Source organism: Triturus cristatus, chromosome 1_2 (genome assembly GCF_964204655.1).
Source record: "Triturus cristatus chromosome 1_2, aTriCri1.1, whole genome shotgun sequence".
Lineage (NCBI taxonomy): Eukaryota > Metazoa > Chordata > Amphibia > Caudata > Salamandridae > Triturus > Triturus cristatus.
Genome location: NC_140580.1, coordinates 763,247,207 through 763,267,490, shown reverse-complemented (window position 1 = coordinate 763,267,490; position 20,284 = coordinate 763,247,207). Strand labels below are relative to the sequence as shown.

General features: G+C 43.4%; 1 protein-coding gene across 2 annotated transcripts in view; it reads right to left on the bottom strand.

Annotated features, from left to right (window-relative positions):
• Nucleotides 1-20,284, bottom strand: part of KAT6B (lysine acetyltransferase 6B) — a 517,655-nt gene that overhangs the window by 103,765 nt on the left and 393,606 nt on the right. For both annotated transcript variants that reach the window (XM_085608735.1, XM_085608736.1), the window contains exons 8-9: nt 14,321-14,442; nt 79-194 (exon numbers count right to left, since the gene is read on the bottom strand). In XM_085608735.1, coding sequence (XP_085464861.1) covers nt 79-194; nt 14,321-14,442 — 238 coding nt within the window. The remainder of the gene's footprint in view (nt 1-78; nt 195-14,320; nt 14,443-20,284) is intronic.

Genomic DNA, 20,284 nt, shown 5'->3' with positions numbered 1-20,284 from the left:
TACCACAAGGATTGTAAAAGCAAAAACAGCTGCCCCATACCGATGCAGAGTGAAGTAACAGAATAACAGTGACTGTACCTGGCATACTCCTGTGGGTAAGGTGAAGAATACCATGTCTGGATTTCATACTTTCCAAACTCAATCATGGAAGGAAACCGCCCATGGGCATCAACAACACGTTTGCATCCAATTTTCTGCATAATACAAAACAAAAAATGTTGTTACTCAAATCAAATGAGCAATGTAAACTTGATACTAGCATACAAAGGCTTACATGACAAGAGGCACTGGATTAAGAGCAGGTTAACTACTATCAATCGAGAATGACAGTGGTACTAACAATCATAACGCAACCTCGGGGAGAGGAGTTGGCCTAACAGCTAGGGCGGTCGACTTCGAATCTGGGGAACTGGGTTCGAGTCTAGACGCTGAACATCCGGTGATTCTGGGCAAATCACAATCTCCCAGTGCCTAACAAAAATGAATGTGTCCTATTGTAATGCAACTGGTGTTATGCAAAGCGCTCCGATACCCGATTCGGGTCAAGTTTGCGCTATATAAAACTCTGTTAATAATAATAACATGTACCTTAGAATCTGGTGTCTGGGTACTGGGCAAGAGTGTATGGAGCAAATACTTACTTTTGATGCTAAAAGTCCTCAAAGTGAGTATCTCAATTAAATGGCTGAGGTTGGTAAATTGTTATCTTTAAGCTTTATTTACTAACGCAGAGGCACATTCCAGTTTAAACAAGTAATAACAAAAAAGTGTATGGCATAAAAACTATTTGACGAAGTATAAGAATTTGCTAATGTGTGCTGAAGAAGGGTTTAATTTTAGTTCAAAGTAAAGAGGTAATGTACACACAGGTGCACCCCTGTTTTGAAAAGAGAATCTGTGGCAACTGACAATGCACAAAATAGGTTTAATAAGCATGCAATATCATAAGTATTTGTAAACCTTGTGCCTTAACACTTAGTTTCTCAGGAGCACCATTCCTTTCTCCTCATTTCTCATACATGAGAAAGCAAAATATTATTTGAGTTCCAGTTTATCACTTCAGATGAGGTTACAAAACTCAACAGGTTCTGCCTTGGAGGCGGCACATTCAGGTCATGTCACGAGCCAAAATGTTATGAAGTGTTGATATTGGCCCACACTGGGTTGACCTAAGCCAACAACTGTGGTTTATGGTAAATTAAGTACAACCATAAGCTATTCAATATAACTACGAACAATGAAGAAGCGAAGGGCAAATTATACTGCCATACTGGCTAAATTATGTAGCAAAGGAAATACATTCGAGGTAGAATACCATGGGAATAAAAGCAAAATATATACCAAAAACTGTATTATCTAACAAATTTGATATGTTGACACATTAATACAAAAGGGATTTATACACTATTAAAAAATACCTTTCCGTCCACATTTAGCAAATTCTATTCAAAATGCTATTAACCAACAATTAAATTCAGTCTTTCGTGAAAACACCCCAAACTTTTAACATTAACCTTTTAAACATTCAGAGTAAAATATTTGTGTAAAACATACACCATTTTGAACTCAACACAAGCAAGTGAATCTGTACACACTTCTGGAAATGAAATGTGTGTTACGTGCCCAGTGCATCAGATTTTTAGTCTAAAACTAGTTTTGGGGTTTGCCCTGCATGGCATTCCAGTAAGAAACTGCTCAAACTTTAAAGTACTTGTAGATAAAGGAATAGCTGAAGAAAACCATTTAATTATTTCTCCCTGTTTGAACAATATTTTAGGTTTCAGTTGCCTGTTGAAGTTTGAAGCTCTTCCACCATCCCTCAATTTATTACATTAACACAATCTGGGAAAAACTCATTGCTTTAACTGAATGGCCAACCACGGCAGTCAATATCTAAAAGGTGGCCAGTTACTCTTCGTTGTCAGGCATAGGTGTCGTTTTTTTAACTTATATAAACACTGTTTAATCTGATTGCATTAGAAATATTTTTTGTTAAGATCAGCCAAATACGCAGCCAGTGGTAGATTATGTGCTAAACTATTTATTGGGCAACAAATCAAGTATGTCAATAGCTCTATTTACAGTACTTGGGCAACATCTGGTATTACATTATTGCCCTGAGCAAATCAAGTGTATGTAGGGCTTTTTTGGACTTCATATTTGGTTACTGAAAAAAAAAACTAGGTATCTGGGTTGCCTAATTTATGTGCAAGTGAGATATGACCTTTGGCAGAAAGTTTGGGTTGATACTCAGGACATACCCAGTCCTTGTGTGTTTGCAGGTACGGCTCCTGTATAATAAGTGCTTGCAGCTCACTCACCCTACAAAGCGATGTTATAGCAATTAGAAACACTGTCTTGAACTAGATTCATTTTCCTGTAGTTATTCAAATGGGTCCTTCTTTTGAAAGTTCACTGCAATTTCAGCCTCAAAGCGTCCCTTTTTAGGTCTCGCATGAGCCAGCGCGCATGAGCTGCCCTGTGAGACTTTTTGTAAGGGGGCTTCAAAATCTGACCACACGCTTGTACGTGTGTTTGTTTTTGGTCAGAGGCCATTGGCCTTTGCGTGCGTCTTTCTAAGAAAGACCACACGCAATTGGGCAAAGGCGGGCGCATGTCCCGCCTTTGCTCCGCCCACGGCCGATTGCTTGCGGTTACCCAAACAGGCACCATCTGTTTTGAATTATCGTGCCTAGACGCGTGCGCGATAATTCAAAACAGATGTCTCGCTGTGACGCGCGCGCACCACTCGCATGCTTTTAGAATTTTTTTTCTTCTTTTTTTAAACTTTCAGCGCGAGGCACGCTGTGCGGCAAAGGATTGACAAGCCAGCACCTTATGTCGGCACAAAATCATCCACACGTAGGTAGGCATGCGCAGCACGTGGAGATGCGCAATTGATGTCCGCTTTGTGTGTTGTATTTACCTGAACGTGCTCTCCTGTTTACACGAACACGCTGATCTGTTTAGACGAACATTTCTCTACAGACGTGTCATGTTATAACCGTGAACGCTGTCACCCATCTACTTGTAATTGCATTTTTTGTGTCGTTTTTCGCTTACACCGGCAGCTCTTACGTATAAGAATGCACGCGACCGTACCAATATCCTCAGTTAAATGTAAAGGTTCACATATTTACATAGACAGCTTCACTTACCACAAGAATATGGTACTTATATAAACTCACTTTAACTTGTATTGAAGTGTTATCTTCGTTACACCTCGTTGAGTTGCAGAACACGCTCTTTATTTGGGACATGTTCTCACATTTTCACAAGCAGTTCTTAAATCAACATATTGTCAGATTAACTTTAACAGACTCGACTGTTTACCATAAAATGCTGTGTGTTGACAAGGTTTCAATGCTTTTTGTGATCGCGACAGTCTGGTTCACTCTTTGGATGTCTTTTCAGCACGCGCATGTTCTTTTTAAAACTGACAAGCGCCTCCATTATTGGAACATTATCTCCAATTTACAGCATGCCCTCCTATTTACATGAAAATGTTGCCTCGCGCTCAGGAACATGCTTTTCTGTAGATACATGTGGCTTTCTCGCACGAAAAAACGAGCCCATTCCAATGAACATGTCTCTTGTTTAAATGACAATGTTTTTCACTACTGTGCCCTCTTGTTGATTTTAATTCACTAATACCACAAATGCGTTGATCTGTCTATAAGAACGCGTGTTTTTATTTATATGAAAATTGTGACATACACTTAAATCTGTTTATAAATGAAAATGTCCTATTTACTAGCGCGGACTATTACTGCGACATGTTCATTGCTCTACAAAAACATGCTTTCTTATCTACGATAACTTTTTGAAGTTAAGTAACCATAACTTTTTGAAATTAAGTAACACTTGCTCTCGTTTGTCAAAATATGTTACTAGAATGGAAATGTTACTTGTTCATACATATCATGCACCTAGGACATTTTAACTGAATAAGCAGGTTACGTATTTAGGTTTGTTGCAGTCTACAAAATCATACTACAATTTACAAAATCTGCTTATATTTCCCCGCAAGCTCTTAACATAGCCAATAGGTCTCGCCTTTAGTCATGCAACAGTTGATGTTGTTGCACCAAGGATATTGTACTGCATAACTAAATACTTATAAGGTTCCAAAGGCGAGACCTATTAGCTTTACCAATGCTAGTTTTGTTTGAGTTCGAGACCGAATTCTTTGGTGTAGAGAGCTCGTTCGCCTCTTTCGGAGCAGACATCTCGACTGCCGGTGTTTCGGCTGCCACCTTCTTGGGCTTGTCTCAACTTCAGTTATCCTTAGAATGCCAGCATTTTTTAGGGGCTTGACCTCCTGCGGTGTCCTTTGAGTGGGACCCAAGGGGCTCTTTCGACCTCAACTTGCCTTCGATCGTTGAGATTTTCAGGACCAAGCTAGCCCTTTGAGTTCTGGAGTCCAATGTTTTTGGCTCGCTTGACTCTACTTTCTCAGCGTTACCAGCGCTTTTCTTGTGCTCCCACTCAAAGTCGATGAGCTTTTTCGACATCCGAGCCTTACCCCCTCAGCTATTTTGGTGATGCTGTACCCCTCCTCACTCAACAGCTCAATGTCTCTCAGCAAGGGAGTTTCCTTCTGTCCCTGAAAGGCATAGTGTGCCTGTCTTTGCTTCTCCCATGATCAGAGTGTTTTGGGCGCAGTCCTCGCAGCCTTCTGTGTTGGGGTCTCTCGGAGGCAGAGATCACACACCTAGTGGTTCAGTGGTTGTCCCTCAGGGCAAACTTGTGGCAGCACGCCAGGCAGAAACAAAGGTGTGTGCTCTATCTCCATCAGAGAAGGGGGGCCCTCCTGTTCACGCATTCTCCAGCATTCTCTTGTCGGCCGTCCACGTGTCCCACTTACTTCAGTATCTTTCGGTGGATATAAATACATTTTTTTGGGGAGGCGCTCTTTCTTCAGCTACGTTGAGTTTTTCCTGTTGGAAATTCGATTTTGCTTCAATGATCCGTCATTTTCTTTCATTTGACATTTGGAGAGCTTTCAGCTATGCTTCCAGACCAAACACTGGAAACAATAATTCTAAGAAAGCACATGCGCTTCCACAGCGGGGTTCTGCAGTGAGGGGAAGGTTGGACTAGGTAATAAATGGTGAAAACCACTGACACCCAACAACAGAAAAAGAGAAAAGAAACCATTACGAGGAGAGTTCCAGACACAACTACCATATGGCGGAATAATGCACAGCATGTAAATCCAGAAGAGATTCACACTACAAAATGTGATCCTCCTCTGCCACTTAATTCCAGTAGACCTTCTCATAAGTCATTCACGCAGCACGTCGCACCATGCCCGCCTCTCCCCTTCTTTCATTTAAGGGGAATGTAAGCCCAAATTCCCAGAGCAAAACAGTCAGGTTTTTCTTAGTTGGTGCTAGGGTTTCTTTCCAGTCAAGTGAAGGAAGGGTTGGGTCTCACAGCGCCACATATAGAGTGAGCAGCTTACGAAGAAAGAGCGAGAGCAGGGTAGAAGAAGCAGAAGAAATTAGCGGTTTGTCCCCTCACAGAACAGTATTTAAAATCAAAACAAAAGGCAAGTTGGTTGAGTGGGATGGGGAAGCAAAACAGGGCAGAAGGACATGGATCCGGCAGCAGAGAATGCTCCCTTTGTGGGTGTGTAATTGTAGCTTTAACCTGCAACAGGCACATTCTGATTGGCAGGCAAGTTACAGAAATGTTCTGTCCACAATGCTAATTAGAATTGGTGTTTACCTTCTGTATCTAACACCGCATCATGTATTTCTCTAGTCAATAAAATGCAGAAAAGAGGTCTTACAAATTACAACTCTCTAAACTTGGAAACATTTGATCTCGAGAACCTACCTTTGACACCCTTATTTGCAAAATAAATCCTGAAATCAGCCACCTCTGGTGCACGATCAAGTCTAAAACAATTTATTCCAACATTATAAATTCCATCTTCAAATCATTCAAAACGAATAGTTTCTTACCTGTCGGTGTAGTTTTGCAGCTTGAAGATCTTTCTGGATTCACTATGCTGTGCATTATTCCGCGATCTTGTAGTTGGGTCCGGATTCGTAGTCTTTCCTTTTTTTTTTTTTGTAGCCCAGGTGGGCGGCGACGACCCACCATTTGGTGCACCTCTCGTGACGTCGTCGTGCTTCCTGCGGAAGTCCCACCTTTGGCGCGCCATCTTCGGGTTCTTTTTTCCCTTTTTTTTTTTTTTAACCCTAGGCGATTGATTAGTCCTTCAGTCCATTTTCTGTACCTTTTTATTCCTTCTGATGTTTTCATTTCACCCCCTCTTTCTCCAGCCTCATCTTACTGGCGGAGGTGGGTGGGTTCGCTAGTGAATCCAGAAAGATCTTCAAGCTGCAAAACTACACCGACAGGTAAGAAACTATTCGTTTTGCAGCGTGAATCTTTCTGGATTCACTATGCGGTGCATAGACTTTGTAGCGGTTTTCCTAACTTTGTGGCGGCTGGGTGGTAGATGAGCGTTGGTCGTTGAAAATGTGTTGAAGCACCTTCTGTCCAACCTGTGCTTCCTTGTTCATCTGAATGTCCACGCAGTAGTGTTTCGTGAACGTGTGCACAGATGCCCAAGTTGCCGCTAGACATATGTCCTGAATGGGCGTGTTCGCCAGGAAGGCAACGGTGGCCCCCTTCTTCCTTGTGGAGTGAGCCTGAGGCCCCTCTGCTAGCTCCTGTCCAGCCTGTTTGTGGCAGAATTGAATAGTGAGGGCAATCCATCTAACGATGGTGCCCTTAGTCACTGGTCTACCCATGAAGCTAGTAGCAAAGGACACAAACAACTGCTTTGATTTCCTGAGTTCCTTGGTTCTCTCAATGTAGTGCATCACCGCTCTTCTAGCGTAGAGGGTGTGCAGAGCCCTTTCTGCGTTTGAAGTCGGGTTTTGGAAGAAACTCGGTATCTGAATACTCTGGTTCATGTGGAACGCCGACACCACCTTGGGCATGAAGTGTGGGTCTGTTCTCAGGACTATCCTGTCCTTGTGAATCTGAATGTAGGGTTCCTGTAGCGTTAGCGCTTGAAGCTCGCTCACCCTGCATAGTGAGGTTATGGCCACCAGAAAGGCCGTTTTCATCGTCAACATTTGCAGTGTGGCCCTGTGAATGGGTTCAAACGGTGCCTTCATGAGCTCCGTCAGTACCACGTTGAGGTTCCATGCTGGCGGCGGCAACCGTTTAGGAGGGGCAATTCTTTTGGCTCCTTCCATGAATCTCCTCACCACCTGCGAAGTGAAGAAACTTCCACCCTTCTCACCTCTGGTGTAGCCTACGATCGCCGCTAGGTGTACCCTTAGGGAGCTCGAGCAGAGGTTACTCTTTAGAAGGTGTGTGAGGTTCCTCAGTACTGTTGAGTCTCTAGTCATTCTGTTTTGCAGGCCCTTCTTCCTGCACCACACAGTAAATCTCTGCCATTTGGCGCTGTAGCATTTTCGTGTAGTTAGTTTCCATGCCTCCCGCAGCACCCGCATAGTGCTAGGAGGCAATTTAAGGTGAGCGAACTCTAGGTCTTCAGGAGCCATGCCGCCAGGTTGAGGCTCTCTGGCTCCGGATGCAGGACCTCTCCGTTTTGCATGGAGAGCAGGTCCCTTCTTCTCTCGAACCTGTGGGGATTGCCCTGTGCCATTTCTTGAATTTGTGAGAACCATGTCTGCCTTGCCCACTGCGGAGCCACTAGGATCAGAGTCATGTTGCTGGTTCTGCACTTGTCGAGCACTCTGTGCAACAGGGGTATCGGTGGAAAGGCGTAGGCAAATGTCCTCGATCAGCTTATCCATAGGGCATTTCCTTGGGATTGCTGATCTGGTTGCCTGGACGCGAAGCTTTGGCATTTTGCATTTTGGCGTGTTGCAAACAGGTCTATTGTGGGAGTTCCCCATCTCTGGAAAAGCTTCTCCGTTTCCTGGCCATTGAGCTCCCACTCGTGTGATGCCGAGGTCTGCCTGCTTAGCCAGTCTGCCTCCACATTGTCCTTCCCTGGAAGGTGAATTGCCAGTAGATCTATCCTGAGAGGTATGGCCCATCTCCAAATCTCCTGTGCCAGAGAGGAGAGAGGGAACGACTGTGTCCACCCCCTGCTTGTTGATGTAGAACATTGCCGTGGTGTTGTCTGTTTGAACCAACACCCTCTGGTTGTACAGGTGCCTCTGGAATGCCTTCAGGGCTAGCAGGATGGTTTTCAATTCGAGGTAATTGATATGGAGTACCGCATCTGCTGGAACCCACAGACCCCTCACTCTGAGGTTGTCCATGTGCGCTCCCCATCCCTTTTGCGATGCGTCCGTGGTAATGGTCATTGTTGGGTTTGGTGGTGTCAGGCTTCTCCCTGCTGTCATGTTGTCTCTGTTCCACCAAGTCATCTCCTCCTGCACTGCGTGCGTAACAACCACTAGATCTTCCCAACTGCCGCTTGCTTGTGACCATTGCTGTTGTAGCCATTCTTGGAATGGTCTCATGTGCAGGCGTACATTCGGCACCAGCTGGATACATGACGCCATCATCCCCATCATCTTGCTCACTGACCTCACTGTCCGAGCTCGCCCCTTCTGGTAGAGACGCGTCTCCTTCAGTAGGGCCTCTGTTCTCCTGGGCACCACTGTGCTGTTCAGGGAGCTGATTTTTGCTCCCAGGAAAATCTTCACCTGCTCCGGTTCCAGCGATAACTTCCCCCAGTGTATCGAGAACCCCAGGTTCGACAGAGTGTCGGTCACGCGTGTTGCGTGCCTCTCGCACTTTTCGCGTGTGTTTGCCTTGACCAGCCAGTCGTCTACGTAGGGGTAGACATGGATCCCCTGCCTTCGTAGGTGGGCCGCGACCGCCGACAGGCATTTTGTGAAAACCCTTGGCGCCGATTTTAGTCCGAAGGCCAGGGTTGTGAACTGGTAGTGTTCCTGGTCGATGTTGAACCTTAGAAGTCCCTTGTGCCTTCTGTTTATTGGAATGTGTAGGTAGGCATCCTTGAGGTCCACGGTGACCATGAAGTCCCCGTCTCTTATTTGGGGAAGCACCTCCTGCAGTGAAGTCATTTTGAACTTCTGCGTTCTGATGAACTTGTTTAGGTATCTGAGGTCCAGGATGGGTCTGACGTTTCAGTCTACTTTCGGGACCACAAAATAGTTTGAGTAGACCCCCTTGTTGCGTTCTCTGAACGGCACTGCCTCTATGGCTCTTTTTTCTAGTAGTTTCAGGGTTTCTTCTCTGAGTAGGGCTAGTTCTTGAGCTGATCTCTGTCTTCCCCTTGGTCTTCTGTTTGGAGGTCTTTTCTCCAAATCCACGCAGTATCCGTATTGCATGACGTTCAGTATCCACTTGTCTGTGGTTATACGCCGCCACTCCTGAAGGTAGAACCTCAGCCTTCCGCCTACTGGTGTTGGATGCTCATAGGCTTTTGATTCTTCTCTCCCCCTTGATGTTACTGCATTGCGCCTCACCCTTGGGGGCATGTCGGGGGTAGGCGTCCTCCTGCGTGCTGAGTCACTTTGATGAGGGTTGGTCACCCCCTCTCCTCCTCTGGCCACGTCCGTTCCCTCTCCCGCGAAAGGACTGGCCCGAGGCTGGTACTGCCAGTTTTGCTTCTGTTGACCTTGTTGTCCGTGACTATCACCCTGCTGACCCTGCTGGAACGCCTGGTGCGACGCACCCTGCTGGCTTCCTCCCCGACCGTAGGGTCTCCTAGAGGGATTGCCTCTCCTCATCCCCTTAGCTGTAGGGCCCCCATGGACCTCGCCGTTTCGTTTTCAGCTGGGTGAGTTTCTCGTCTACTGTTGCTCCGAACAGTGTCTCTCCGTTGAAGGGGGTGCTAAGGATGTTGTTCTGCACCTCCGGTTTGAATCCCGAGATTCTTAGCCATGCATGTCTTCTCTCGGTGACCCCTATGGCCATTAGTCTTGCCGAAGTCTCTGCCCCGTCCAGCGCCGTCTTTATACAAGAGTTGGCGATGTTTTTACCTTCCTCCACCAGGTGGGAGGCTCTTTGGCGGTATTCTTCGGGGAGGTGTTTTACTAGCTCCCCCATCTCGTCCCAGTGCTGGTACTGGTGCCTATTGAGACGTACATTGGAATTCGCCATGCGCCAGTGCATTGCGGCGTTCCTCTCGACCTTTCTTCCCGTGAGGTCTATCCTCCTGCTTTCTTTATCTGGTGGTGGCCCCGAAGTTGCTGGCACGTTGGCCCTTCTCCTGGCCGTGGAAGCTATGATGGAGTCGGCCGTGATACTACCCTTGATGTAAGGGGGGTCCAGAGAAGAGTGCTTATATTTCTTCTCCGTCCTGGGCGTGATTGAACGGCAGGTCGCTGGTTCTTTAAAGGCCTCTCTCCCCTGATTCATCACACTTTGTAGCATGGGAAGGAATTGGCTCCTCGTCTGGATGGGGAGCAGGGTCTCGAGGAGAAAATCTGCTTTCGGCCTCTCCTCGTCCAGCTTCACGCCGAAGGCCGTCGCTGCGCTCCTGACCACCATATTGTACACCCCGATGTCGTTGGGTGGAGAAGGCCTCGAAGGGTACGTGTCCACGGGCTCCTCGGGGTTCTCGGTGTCGAGATCCTGCCATTCGACGTCGTGGCTGGTTGATGGCGCCGAGCTGTAGAACGACTGCTGGTCTTCTTCCTCGGGTTCGCCTTCATAACAGGTCTTGTCTTCCTCTTCGAGATCTCTCCCCAGCCCCTCGGTGTCGAATTCGTCCTCGATTTCGACGACGTTCGTCAGTGGAGCCGTTGGAATTTTGTATTCCTCCATCTTGGCGTCGAACTCCTTCCTCTGAAGGATGTTCTCCATTTCGGCCTCGAGCCGCCTCTTCTTCTTCTTCATTTCGGAGATGCTTTCGGCGTCGACCGCGGGCCTCTTCAACGGAACTTGCGTCGACGCCGACCTGTCCTTCTGCGGCGAGCGCCACGTTTCATGGGTTGTCTTTGACGAACCTTGCCTTTCGGCGTCTTTCGGCATCAGGGAGTCCTTCTCGAAGGATCCGCTCGGCCTCTTGTCCATGGTCCCGCCCTTGGTCGTCGAAGTTTTCGTGGCTCCCTTCGTGGACTTTGACTCCGATTTTCTCGAGTCACCCTCGGGTTTTCGAGGCACTTTCGTGTGTTTTGAGCTCGACGATTCTCTTACCTAGTCTTCGTTTTTCTTGTCGGTCTCTACGACCGTGAAGTTTTCGGGTCCCTCGGCGACGTTGTCCTCATAGTCTGTGGAGAGGCCCAGATCGTAGAGCGACGGGGCCTTACCCTTGCCATCCATGCTGGCGTTGGCTCTTCGCTGACGTTCTCTCACCCGGAGCGTCTTCGGCGCGAAGGCTGAGCAGGCGTTGCAGTCCTTGCTCTGGTGGTCGACCGGTAGGCAGAGGTTGCAGACCGGATGCTGGTCCTTTTGCGCGAACTTGTGGTGGCAGTTAGGGCAGAACTTGAATGGCGTCTTGTCCATTGCGCTCAGGGCCTCTGAGTGCGCATTCTCCAAGGGCGTCGAAGAAAAAGGGGTGGAACACTTCCTTCTTCGCGCTCCTGATGTGAAATATTCCTTTCCTGTGATATCTTCGTAGTTATTTATCGACTAAACTCGCTTTTCCTTCTTCTTCCTTCGATTGTATCTCTGGAGCTTCCCGATGACGATCCAGACCCAACGGCGGAAAAAAGAATCTGAAGATGGCGCCCCAAAGGTGGGACTTCCGCAGGAAGCACGACGACGTCACGAGAGGTGCACCAAATGGTGGGTCGTCACCGCCCACCTGGGCTACAAAAAAAAAAAAAAAAAAAAAAAAACCACAAAGGAAAGACTACGAATCCGGACCCAACCACAAGATCGCGGAATAATGCACAGCATAGTGAATCCAGAAAGATTCACGCTGCAAAACAAGCAAGTGTAACACCCTATTCTTAACTTAAAAACCAGGACTTGATGGAAGTCAATTTTTATTTCAGAATGTAAAAATGTGAGTAGTTTGATGGTATAGCCATATTCCAAATACCACAGGCAGAAACTGGTGATCCCCACATACTGACTAATGGAGCAAAGTGAGGGAGGCAACTTTAAACATAACCAGCCAAGCATGATTGGTGCCCAGCACAGAAAATAATCTTACTGGCAATATCAGTAAGAATCCTCCTTAGAAAATTTGGATCACATATTGAAAATCCACCTCTCCTCCTAAAAAGGAATATCTATTCAACCGGCAAAAGTTAAACAAACAGGGGTAACCCTATAACCCAAGGAACCTGGGCTTTATCAAAAAAATATGAACAATGGTTCCAAAAGGGAAGCAATTATTTACATTTGAAAGAAATCAAACTTCACAAAACACAGCATTAGTAGATCAAAAGGATTAATCAATATTAAACAATGAATAGTATTTGCAAAAAACACAATAGTTTATTTTTTGAGATTCATTTGAGTATCAACTCATTTATCAATTCATTGGAATATGGACGAAAAATGAAGAAGGCTGTATATACAATAATATTTACAAAAAAGCGACGCAGTGACCGTGAATAAGGTGACTAAGTGTAGTAGTGAAAATGCAAGTATTTACAATATATATACGTAATTATCAATAAAACACACACAAATTTTTTTGCAGAGAATCACAAAAAACGTCCTCAGTTTAATTATGAATAAAGAATAAACCTTGTAAGGCACATGTCCTAATTATTTTATAGTATGTACAAGGAATTCCAATTGATACGGGACTGTAGAACCGTCAACGTTTCGACCCTATAGCAACCAGTCGTTGTACATAGTCATATCGGGTCTTCTTCAGGACACAGGAAGTGTACAACAGCCTACACAAGATAAACATATATAGATCAGTATCTAAGCTGTGTTAAGGATTTTGTGATAAGGAAAACAAGAAGTTTCCCATCAACTCACCAAAAGTTCAGGTGACGAGACAGATGTTTCCCAAATTGCAGTTATTGCCACTCGATTTCAATCTGAAGGGACTACCTGGTGACATGTGTACTCATTAGTACGCATATAATGAATGCGAAAGGTATTTAATTTAATTTACGGCATTAGGAACATACAAAGTTAATTACCAGAGTCGTAGAGATTCTTGATTCGTCTTGGTCTAATTTGTAAGTTTTTTCGGTTTTCATGTCTACAGCACTATAAGCAAAATCTCTACCTTGAAGTCAGGTGAGCAATTACTGGGTTCATTAATTTATAACGGTACCCGATTTTAGTCATATAAATACAATTCTGATTATCTCCTTTTGGGTTTATACCCACAACAGGTTTTGATAAACAGATTATAAAGAGACCGAAAAAACTTACAAATTAGACCAAGACGAATCAAGAATCTCTACGACTCTGGTAATTAACTTTCTATGTTCCTAATGCCGTAAATTAAATTAAATACCTTTCGCATTCATTATATGCGTACTAATGAGTACACATGTCACCAGGTAGTCCCTTCAGATTGAAATCGAGTGGCAATAACTGCAATTTGGGAAACATCTGTCTCGTCACCTGAACTTTTGGTGAGTTGATGGGAAACTTCTTGTTTTCCTTATCACAAAATCCTTAACACAGCTTAGATACTGATCTATATATGTTTATCTTGTGTAGGCTGTTATACACTTCCTGTGTCCTGAAGAAGACCCGATATGACTATGTACAACGACTGGTTGCTATAGGGTCGAAACGTTGACGGCTCTACAGTCCCGTATCAATTGGAATTCCTTGTACATACTATAAAATAATTAGGACATGTGCCTTACAAGGTTTATTCTTTATTCATAATTAAACTGAGGACGTTTTTTGTGATTCTCTGCAAAAAAATATTTGTGTGTTTTATTGATAATTACGTATATATATTGTAAATACTTGCATTTTCACTACTACACTTAGTCACCTTATTCACTTTGTCACTGCGTCGCTTTTTTGTAAATATTATTGTATATACAGCCTTCTTCATTTTTCGTCCATATTCCAATGAATTGATAAATGAGTTGATACTCAAATGAATCTCAAAAAATAAACTATTGTGTTTTTTGCAAATACTATTCATTGTTTAATATTGATTAATCTTTTTGATCTACTAATGCTGTGTTTTGTGAAGTTTGATTTCTTTCAAATGTAAATAATTGCTTCCCTTTTGGAACCATTGTTCATATTTTTTTTTATTCAACCGGCAAGGCATGACTGCCCATTTGGTGAGCATCTTCTTTGCAGTTAAAGAATTAACCATTCAAAATGAGTGACTAAACACAAAATGCCCAGCAAAAAAAGCACTTGCATGTAAAAGAAGAGGCAACTGTGCTCAGCATCAAACCACAGAAAATTAGAGCGGCACACAGCCAGCTGCCATCGGCACACTTACCTCCAACGACAGCTCCCGAGCCTGCTTAAAGATCTCCAAATCTTCTGCAGTAACTATATCTTTGCATCCAGCCAGATTTAGATCTGAATTTTCCTGTTTGATGTTTATTTGGAATTCGGTATCTGTTATTTAAAAGCATCAAGAAGATTAGATTCGGAATTCCACCAAAATAAACCCCGCCCAAGCCAAAAAATCTTTTTAAAAAACAGACAGCAAAGACAGACACCAGCACCAAACCATAGAGAGACATACAAGTGGGATAAGAAAGGGGAAACTGGCTTCTGCAAGAAAGGTATGAGTAAAATCATGGATGCATGGATTGGCAAATGACCCAGAACATGAAGTAAATGAGACAGGGAAACCAGAGCAAGATGTGTGTGATTTGTAAAGCCAAAGTGTTCAGCATGCAAAGGCATATTCTAGGTGAGGTAGTGATGGAACATAGATCCACAAAATGAACCATAGGTTTCAAATGGGTGCCTTAGGGAGATTCATCTAATGTCCGGGACCCAGAACAAGTCAGCTGGCATGAATTTCCTGTGAAGTGTGAGGTATATAGACATATATTAAGGAAAGATGACAAATGCCAGAGAAGGGAGATATGGGGCATCCAGCTACAAAGACTACAGTAGGCACAAGGATATCTTTGGTGAAGCCAGTGTGGGAAAAGAGTATAACACATTAAGGTGCCCCAACAATTCTCATGTGAAGAAATATGCAAAGAATATGGCCATCTAATACGTTTGCACAGGGAATGCCTCAGGAAAATACAGATGTAAGGTACAAACCACACAAACACCTGAAGCTGGTTCAGGAGTGCCTAAGACGGGGGAATCTATAAAGACGCATTAGAACAGGTAGCACAGGGTCACCTAGGAAGGGGTATATTTGGTACAAACATTCAAAAGGAGGCATGCAGTTGGCAAATGCAACAAAAGGAAATGTATATATACAGCCAGGATCCATGAAGGCATGCAGGTGGCACAAGGAACGCTTATTTGTGGTCTCTGATGTAAGAGCCACATAAATAATCTGGATGAAGGGTTCTCCTGGAGAAGTGTAGGGAATGACAGGGGGGAGAGAGTAGGTATCTCAGGGATTTGCCGGAAGGTATATATGTGAAGTCAGGATCATCTGGAGGTTATATGTATGCGAAGCCTGGAAATGAAAGATGGTGCAGAAGACATTAAAAATGTATATGTGTGAAACAGGAATTTCTAGGAGATATATACCTATAACTGGTAACACCTCAGCATTTGCAGTAAACAGGCGAAATAAGTTATTGTGCATTATTGGCATCCTCTACTTCGCGTTCACAGAAGTAAACATTGGACGTTACAGGGAATTCAGAATGTTCAGGGTGCCATTTATATTTCCTCTTATAATGAGTTTCAAGGGTATTAGTCGATTATGTTAAGGTTTCGCACTGGAAAACCCTGTCTTCACAGGATTTGTGCACCCTGAAAAAATGCCTATACATGTGGGCTTCACTTTGGCTCTTTGAGGCAATTCCAAACTCTAGAAGTGTCTCCGAAAAGAATGATCCATTGTCTGCATCAAGATCCCTAATCACTGATGCAGCTCATAGCCAAGCTGACCAGATACTTTTGCAATGAATGCTCAATCCAAACAACGACCAATCTGAGCAATGACCTATCTTTCAAAAAACAAGGTGCTATTTTGCTGAGCCCAAAGCAGGGGGTTACCGATAAAGTCTATATACATCTTCCTGGCTTTTAGCCAAACTGCAAACAAATGTCCATCACATCTTTGCATGCACAAAATGATATGCAAGTGTCTAGTTAAGACGCACTTACGGCTAGCATTTTTCTGATATCCAATTATAAGTTAAAGGACATGAGACACAGGCTGACTCAATTTAACTATGCTTATTCATTGTGGCGAGGGCGGGATAAGGACTTTGGTTGAACTTTGCTACCGCAACTCCAGTCTTCTAGATCAGACTTACTCAGACAGAAGGCTGCCTAGGCAGAGAGAAGTGTGTCCACTATTTACTACCGGATATAGTCTAATCCTTGAGCTACATATATTTGCGAATCCTCAAAAACTAACACTTGAAACTGCAAATCTTTTTTTCACACATGTAAATAGCCTAGATTTGTACTTACTTCAAACAGTGCAAACTAGTAAGTAAACACCCATGTATATTTTTAATTCCAATTAAATGTATTTAGAATGGATGCTTCAATTCACATTGCAAAGGATGAACAAGCCTACTAGTCGACTGATTTGATGGTTGAGCAATTTGGATTGCAAGGCGAGGATTTTATCTATTGCCAGAAGCCACAAAACATTGACTTAGGTGGTTAGTCTTGAAGTGAAGTTAAAGAAAGGGTGTCTTTGCATTTATTGTTGGCAAAGAGGGCAACATTACACAAACTTGAAATCAACTGCAAAGAAAGGCTTATTAAACGTTACAGAGGTACTTTGGATGTTTATAAAGAACAAAACCCTAAACACCCATGATAAACTCACTTCTACTGAAGGTTGAAGAGAAGGCTCTCAACCACGTTAACAGGGAGGTGTACATCTAACAACTTCTCAGAAAAGATACAAATCTAGTCAAGCACTTCATACAACATATGAACGCTGATAGTATTGTAATCCAGGTGGCATGCTGCAGGGTTCACTTGTTAGGCCAAATCACAGGAGGAGCCACTGATGGCTGCAGCACCATACTATTGATGGTAGCAGCCTGGCACAACACAGTGGGTTGTCTGGTCGCCTACTGAGCGAACATGTATCTAATTAGTCATAGCAGCTACAAAGCCATGTACATGTGGAATATTCACTGTCTGATGAGTGCCTTTACTTTCCTCATCCAGACACATAAGCAGCTGGGGATCATCACGTCCATTGAAAATGTACACTGTGATGTTTAAGTCAGCAAGCAGCTGCAAAAAGTTGAACGTGGGACAGTACAGACCCTGATGAAGTAACAAATCCTATGGTTCCTATGTCAACTCCTAAAGTGGGTGCACTTTGACAACGGTCTCAAAAAGAATGAAGCAATATAGTGCGATGAACTGCAAAGCCAAACTCTTTCATGAATCCTACAGCACCCCTTGGGAGTCATTCATGTCTTAATGGTCTTCATTTCTCCACAGACAATCTCTTGTTCTTAAATCTCCAATAAGACCAAAGCAGCTGAGCTATTTGAAAAAACACAAATGCCAAGTGGTAAGCTGCAGGGACGTTTCACTATAAATCTTCAGTTAGGTGGTGTTAATCCTCTTGGATACCTTGATCAAGCAACGGAGGTCAGATAATAGCCCTTGGAAGCCACCATACTCAGTCAACAGGATCATCGTCCTCAAGAGTCTTTCAAGATTGGTTGCTAGTTGATATCCCTTAATTATGTTGCTGCATTAGATTCCTGGGTCCGGTTCCTAGTGAAGTAAGCCGGAAATTAAGATGGCTGCTAAAGATTCACTTTCTCTTAAATGCCATCAATAATTTAATTTGTCTTGTAGACACCTCACTTTTTCACTCTTCCTGCTACACTGGGTCACCTAATTTCGGCCTCCAGGGGGTTCAAAGGGGCTAGGATAGAGTGCCACCTATTCCTATTTTCCACCTACCTCTTCAGGGAACCTTTGCAGTCTTACAGCAGTAGCAACCTGTGTCTTGTAGCAGTGTGATGGATGTCCTGCAAGATGTGGGAGTCAGGGCATTGTGATTTGCCACAGATAGTCATGCTAGAGGAGCAGACACCCTTCCTAAAGCTACATGTCCTTAAACTTCAGTATCTGATGTTGCCAGAGAGAGAAAAATAAATGGATAGAGGTGTAGACTTTGAGAGAAAGAAGAGTTATGAGAGTACACCCTTTCATAGATTTAAGAAGACTAAGTACTCAAAGTGAGAGAGAGGAGTTTGGGAATGGAAGAATGATCAGGCTGTTCAACTGTTCCTAGCTGAAACACGGCTTCTAAGTAAAAGTACTTTCTGTACTTATTTATCAGAAACACTATCCCTAGCACTTATGTCAGAGTCAACAACTGGCAAGCACAACTGCGAGTTCGAGCAAATGGCTACGCTGCTCAGGTAAATACTTTGCACTAGGATATTTCACCACTAGAGTCAACTTTTCAAAATTTATGACTTTTAGAAAGTGGGTTGTGAGACAATATAGATTGTTGGCAAACAATTTTTATTCTGGTCATGAGAAGCAAATTATATATATATATATATATATATATATATATATATACACACAAATACATACATACACTGTAAAAAACAAAGGATAAAGTAACGTTATAGTTGGGTGAATAGGTCAGTGCCATTAACGATCTAAACAAAAAATCAACCTGAAATTCACCAGTTATAGTTAGCTGAGCTATAACTTGCGCCCCGCCATGCACTCACGTATTACTTCACTCATGACATGCTCTATGACCTCTTTGATGACATCATCCAATGAGCACGTTAGTTTTATTTTGTACCTTACATAGTGGCAGGTAACTGCCATTTAACTTTTCTATCTAGTTTTGTACAGCCGGGGTCCAGCTAATCGGTGTAAGTGCTTACAAAACACATGTGCTCTTAAGACACCATAGGTGTCTAGAGGTATTGAACATATTATATAAATCTTTGTACTGAAGAGTAATTGTGTGCAGGTGACAGTTGGCAACTTGTGTTCATTATGTTCCAGACAAGTTTTTGGCGCTGCTGAGTTTTATCAGGGCAAAGATTCTACGTACTACATACGAAGTGTTGTAAACATCCTTGACCTATAAAACAGAATTGTCTCAGCATGACAATATTTACTTACCGTAGAAGACTGTGCGCACCAGGTGCTAACCTATGTAAATGTGCTTGTTTTGCTTCAGAAGAATTCCCATCTGTAAAGTTTTCACCGCAGTATGAAGGCTACAGGTAGTATGACTTAGCACCTTCAGACCTTGGTTATTTCAGGTGAATAGTCTCTTTGGACAGGTTTTGCATAAAGTGTACACTGCTCTTAGTAAATACTTTTAAATACTCTGTGGTTTCTTTCGCATGAGAATTTCACTGTCTGCAAACAGTGTGGTACAGAGTAAACTCTCTCCGTAGAGTGAGGGTTAACAGTACGTACGATTCTACTTATATCCACTTAATTTCTCAATGTAGGTTCAATAACTGTCAGGGGGTCTCATAAAGGTAAAGCCTTTCGTAGCTGGGCATTAGTAATGTAATAGGGCTTCAGTATCTGGAGGAACTTTGTATATACCTGTACAGGGAAAAACTATTTAACACGGTGTGCAGGATAGGTTACCCTTTCATCTGTGGTTCATAGTTATATGAACTCTGCTATCCATGAAGTGTATGATATAGGGTCAATGCTGCACATATCCCGCTACATATATCTATTTCCTTTATAAAATCCAATCTATAGCCTACTTGCCTTCATCAAAATTAATCTACGATACCTCAGTGGAAAGTTGTATATACAATTCCCTGAAAAGGCCTACTATGTTTGACTCCTCCCTTCCCTTCCCTTCTCCTATACCTTATGTAAATGTTGCATATCTCTTGTAAATTATACTTCTGCAACACACGTAAAACTCTATTGTACAACTCTCCCCCTCACATCTTTTGTAAAGGTGTGAGGGGGAGAGCCCTCTGATGCCTTTGGGTCAAGTTAGCACTATATACAACTCAAAAATATATAAATATAACACAAGCTTCCTTTACTTGTGTGGGTTTGCATGTATGATAGGGCTAATGATGCTTCATATTATTCTGAGCTTTTTTTACACTTACTTTCACAACTGTAAAGCTATACCCATTTATAGAGCAAGGTGTACAAAAGAAGCTTGGATGAGGTTATCAGTGATGCCATTAATGATGTCAGAACATGTGATCAGTGACTGCTAACTATAACTGGTGAATGTGTTTTTTTTTTAGTTCAAAACGTTAATGTCCCTGACATTAGCCCAGCTATAATGTTACTTTAACCT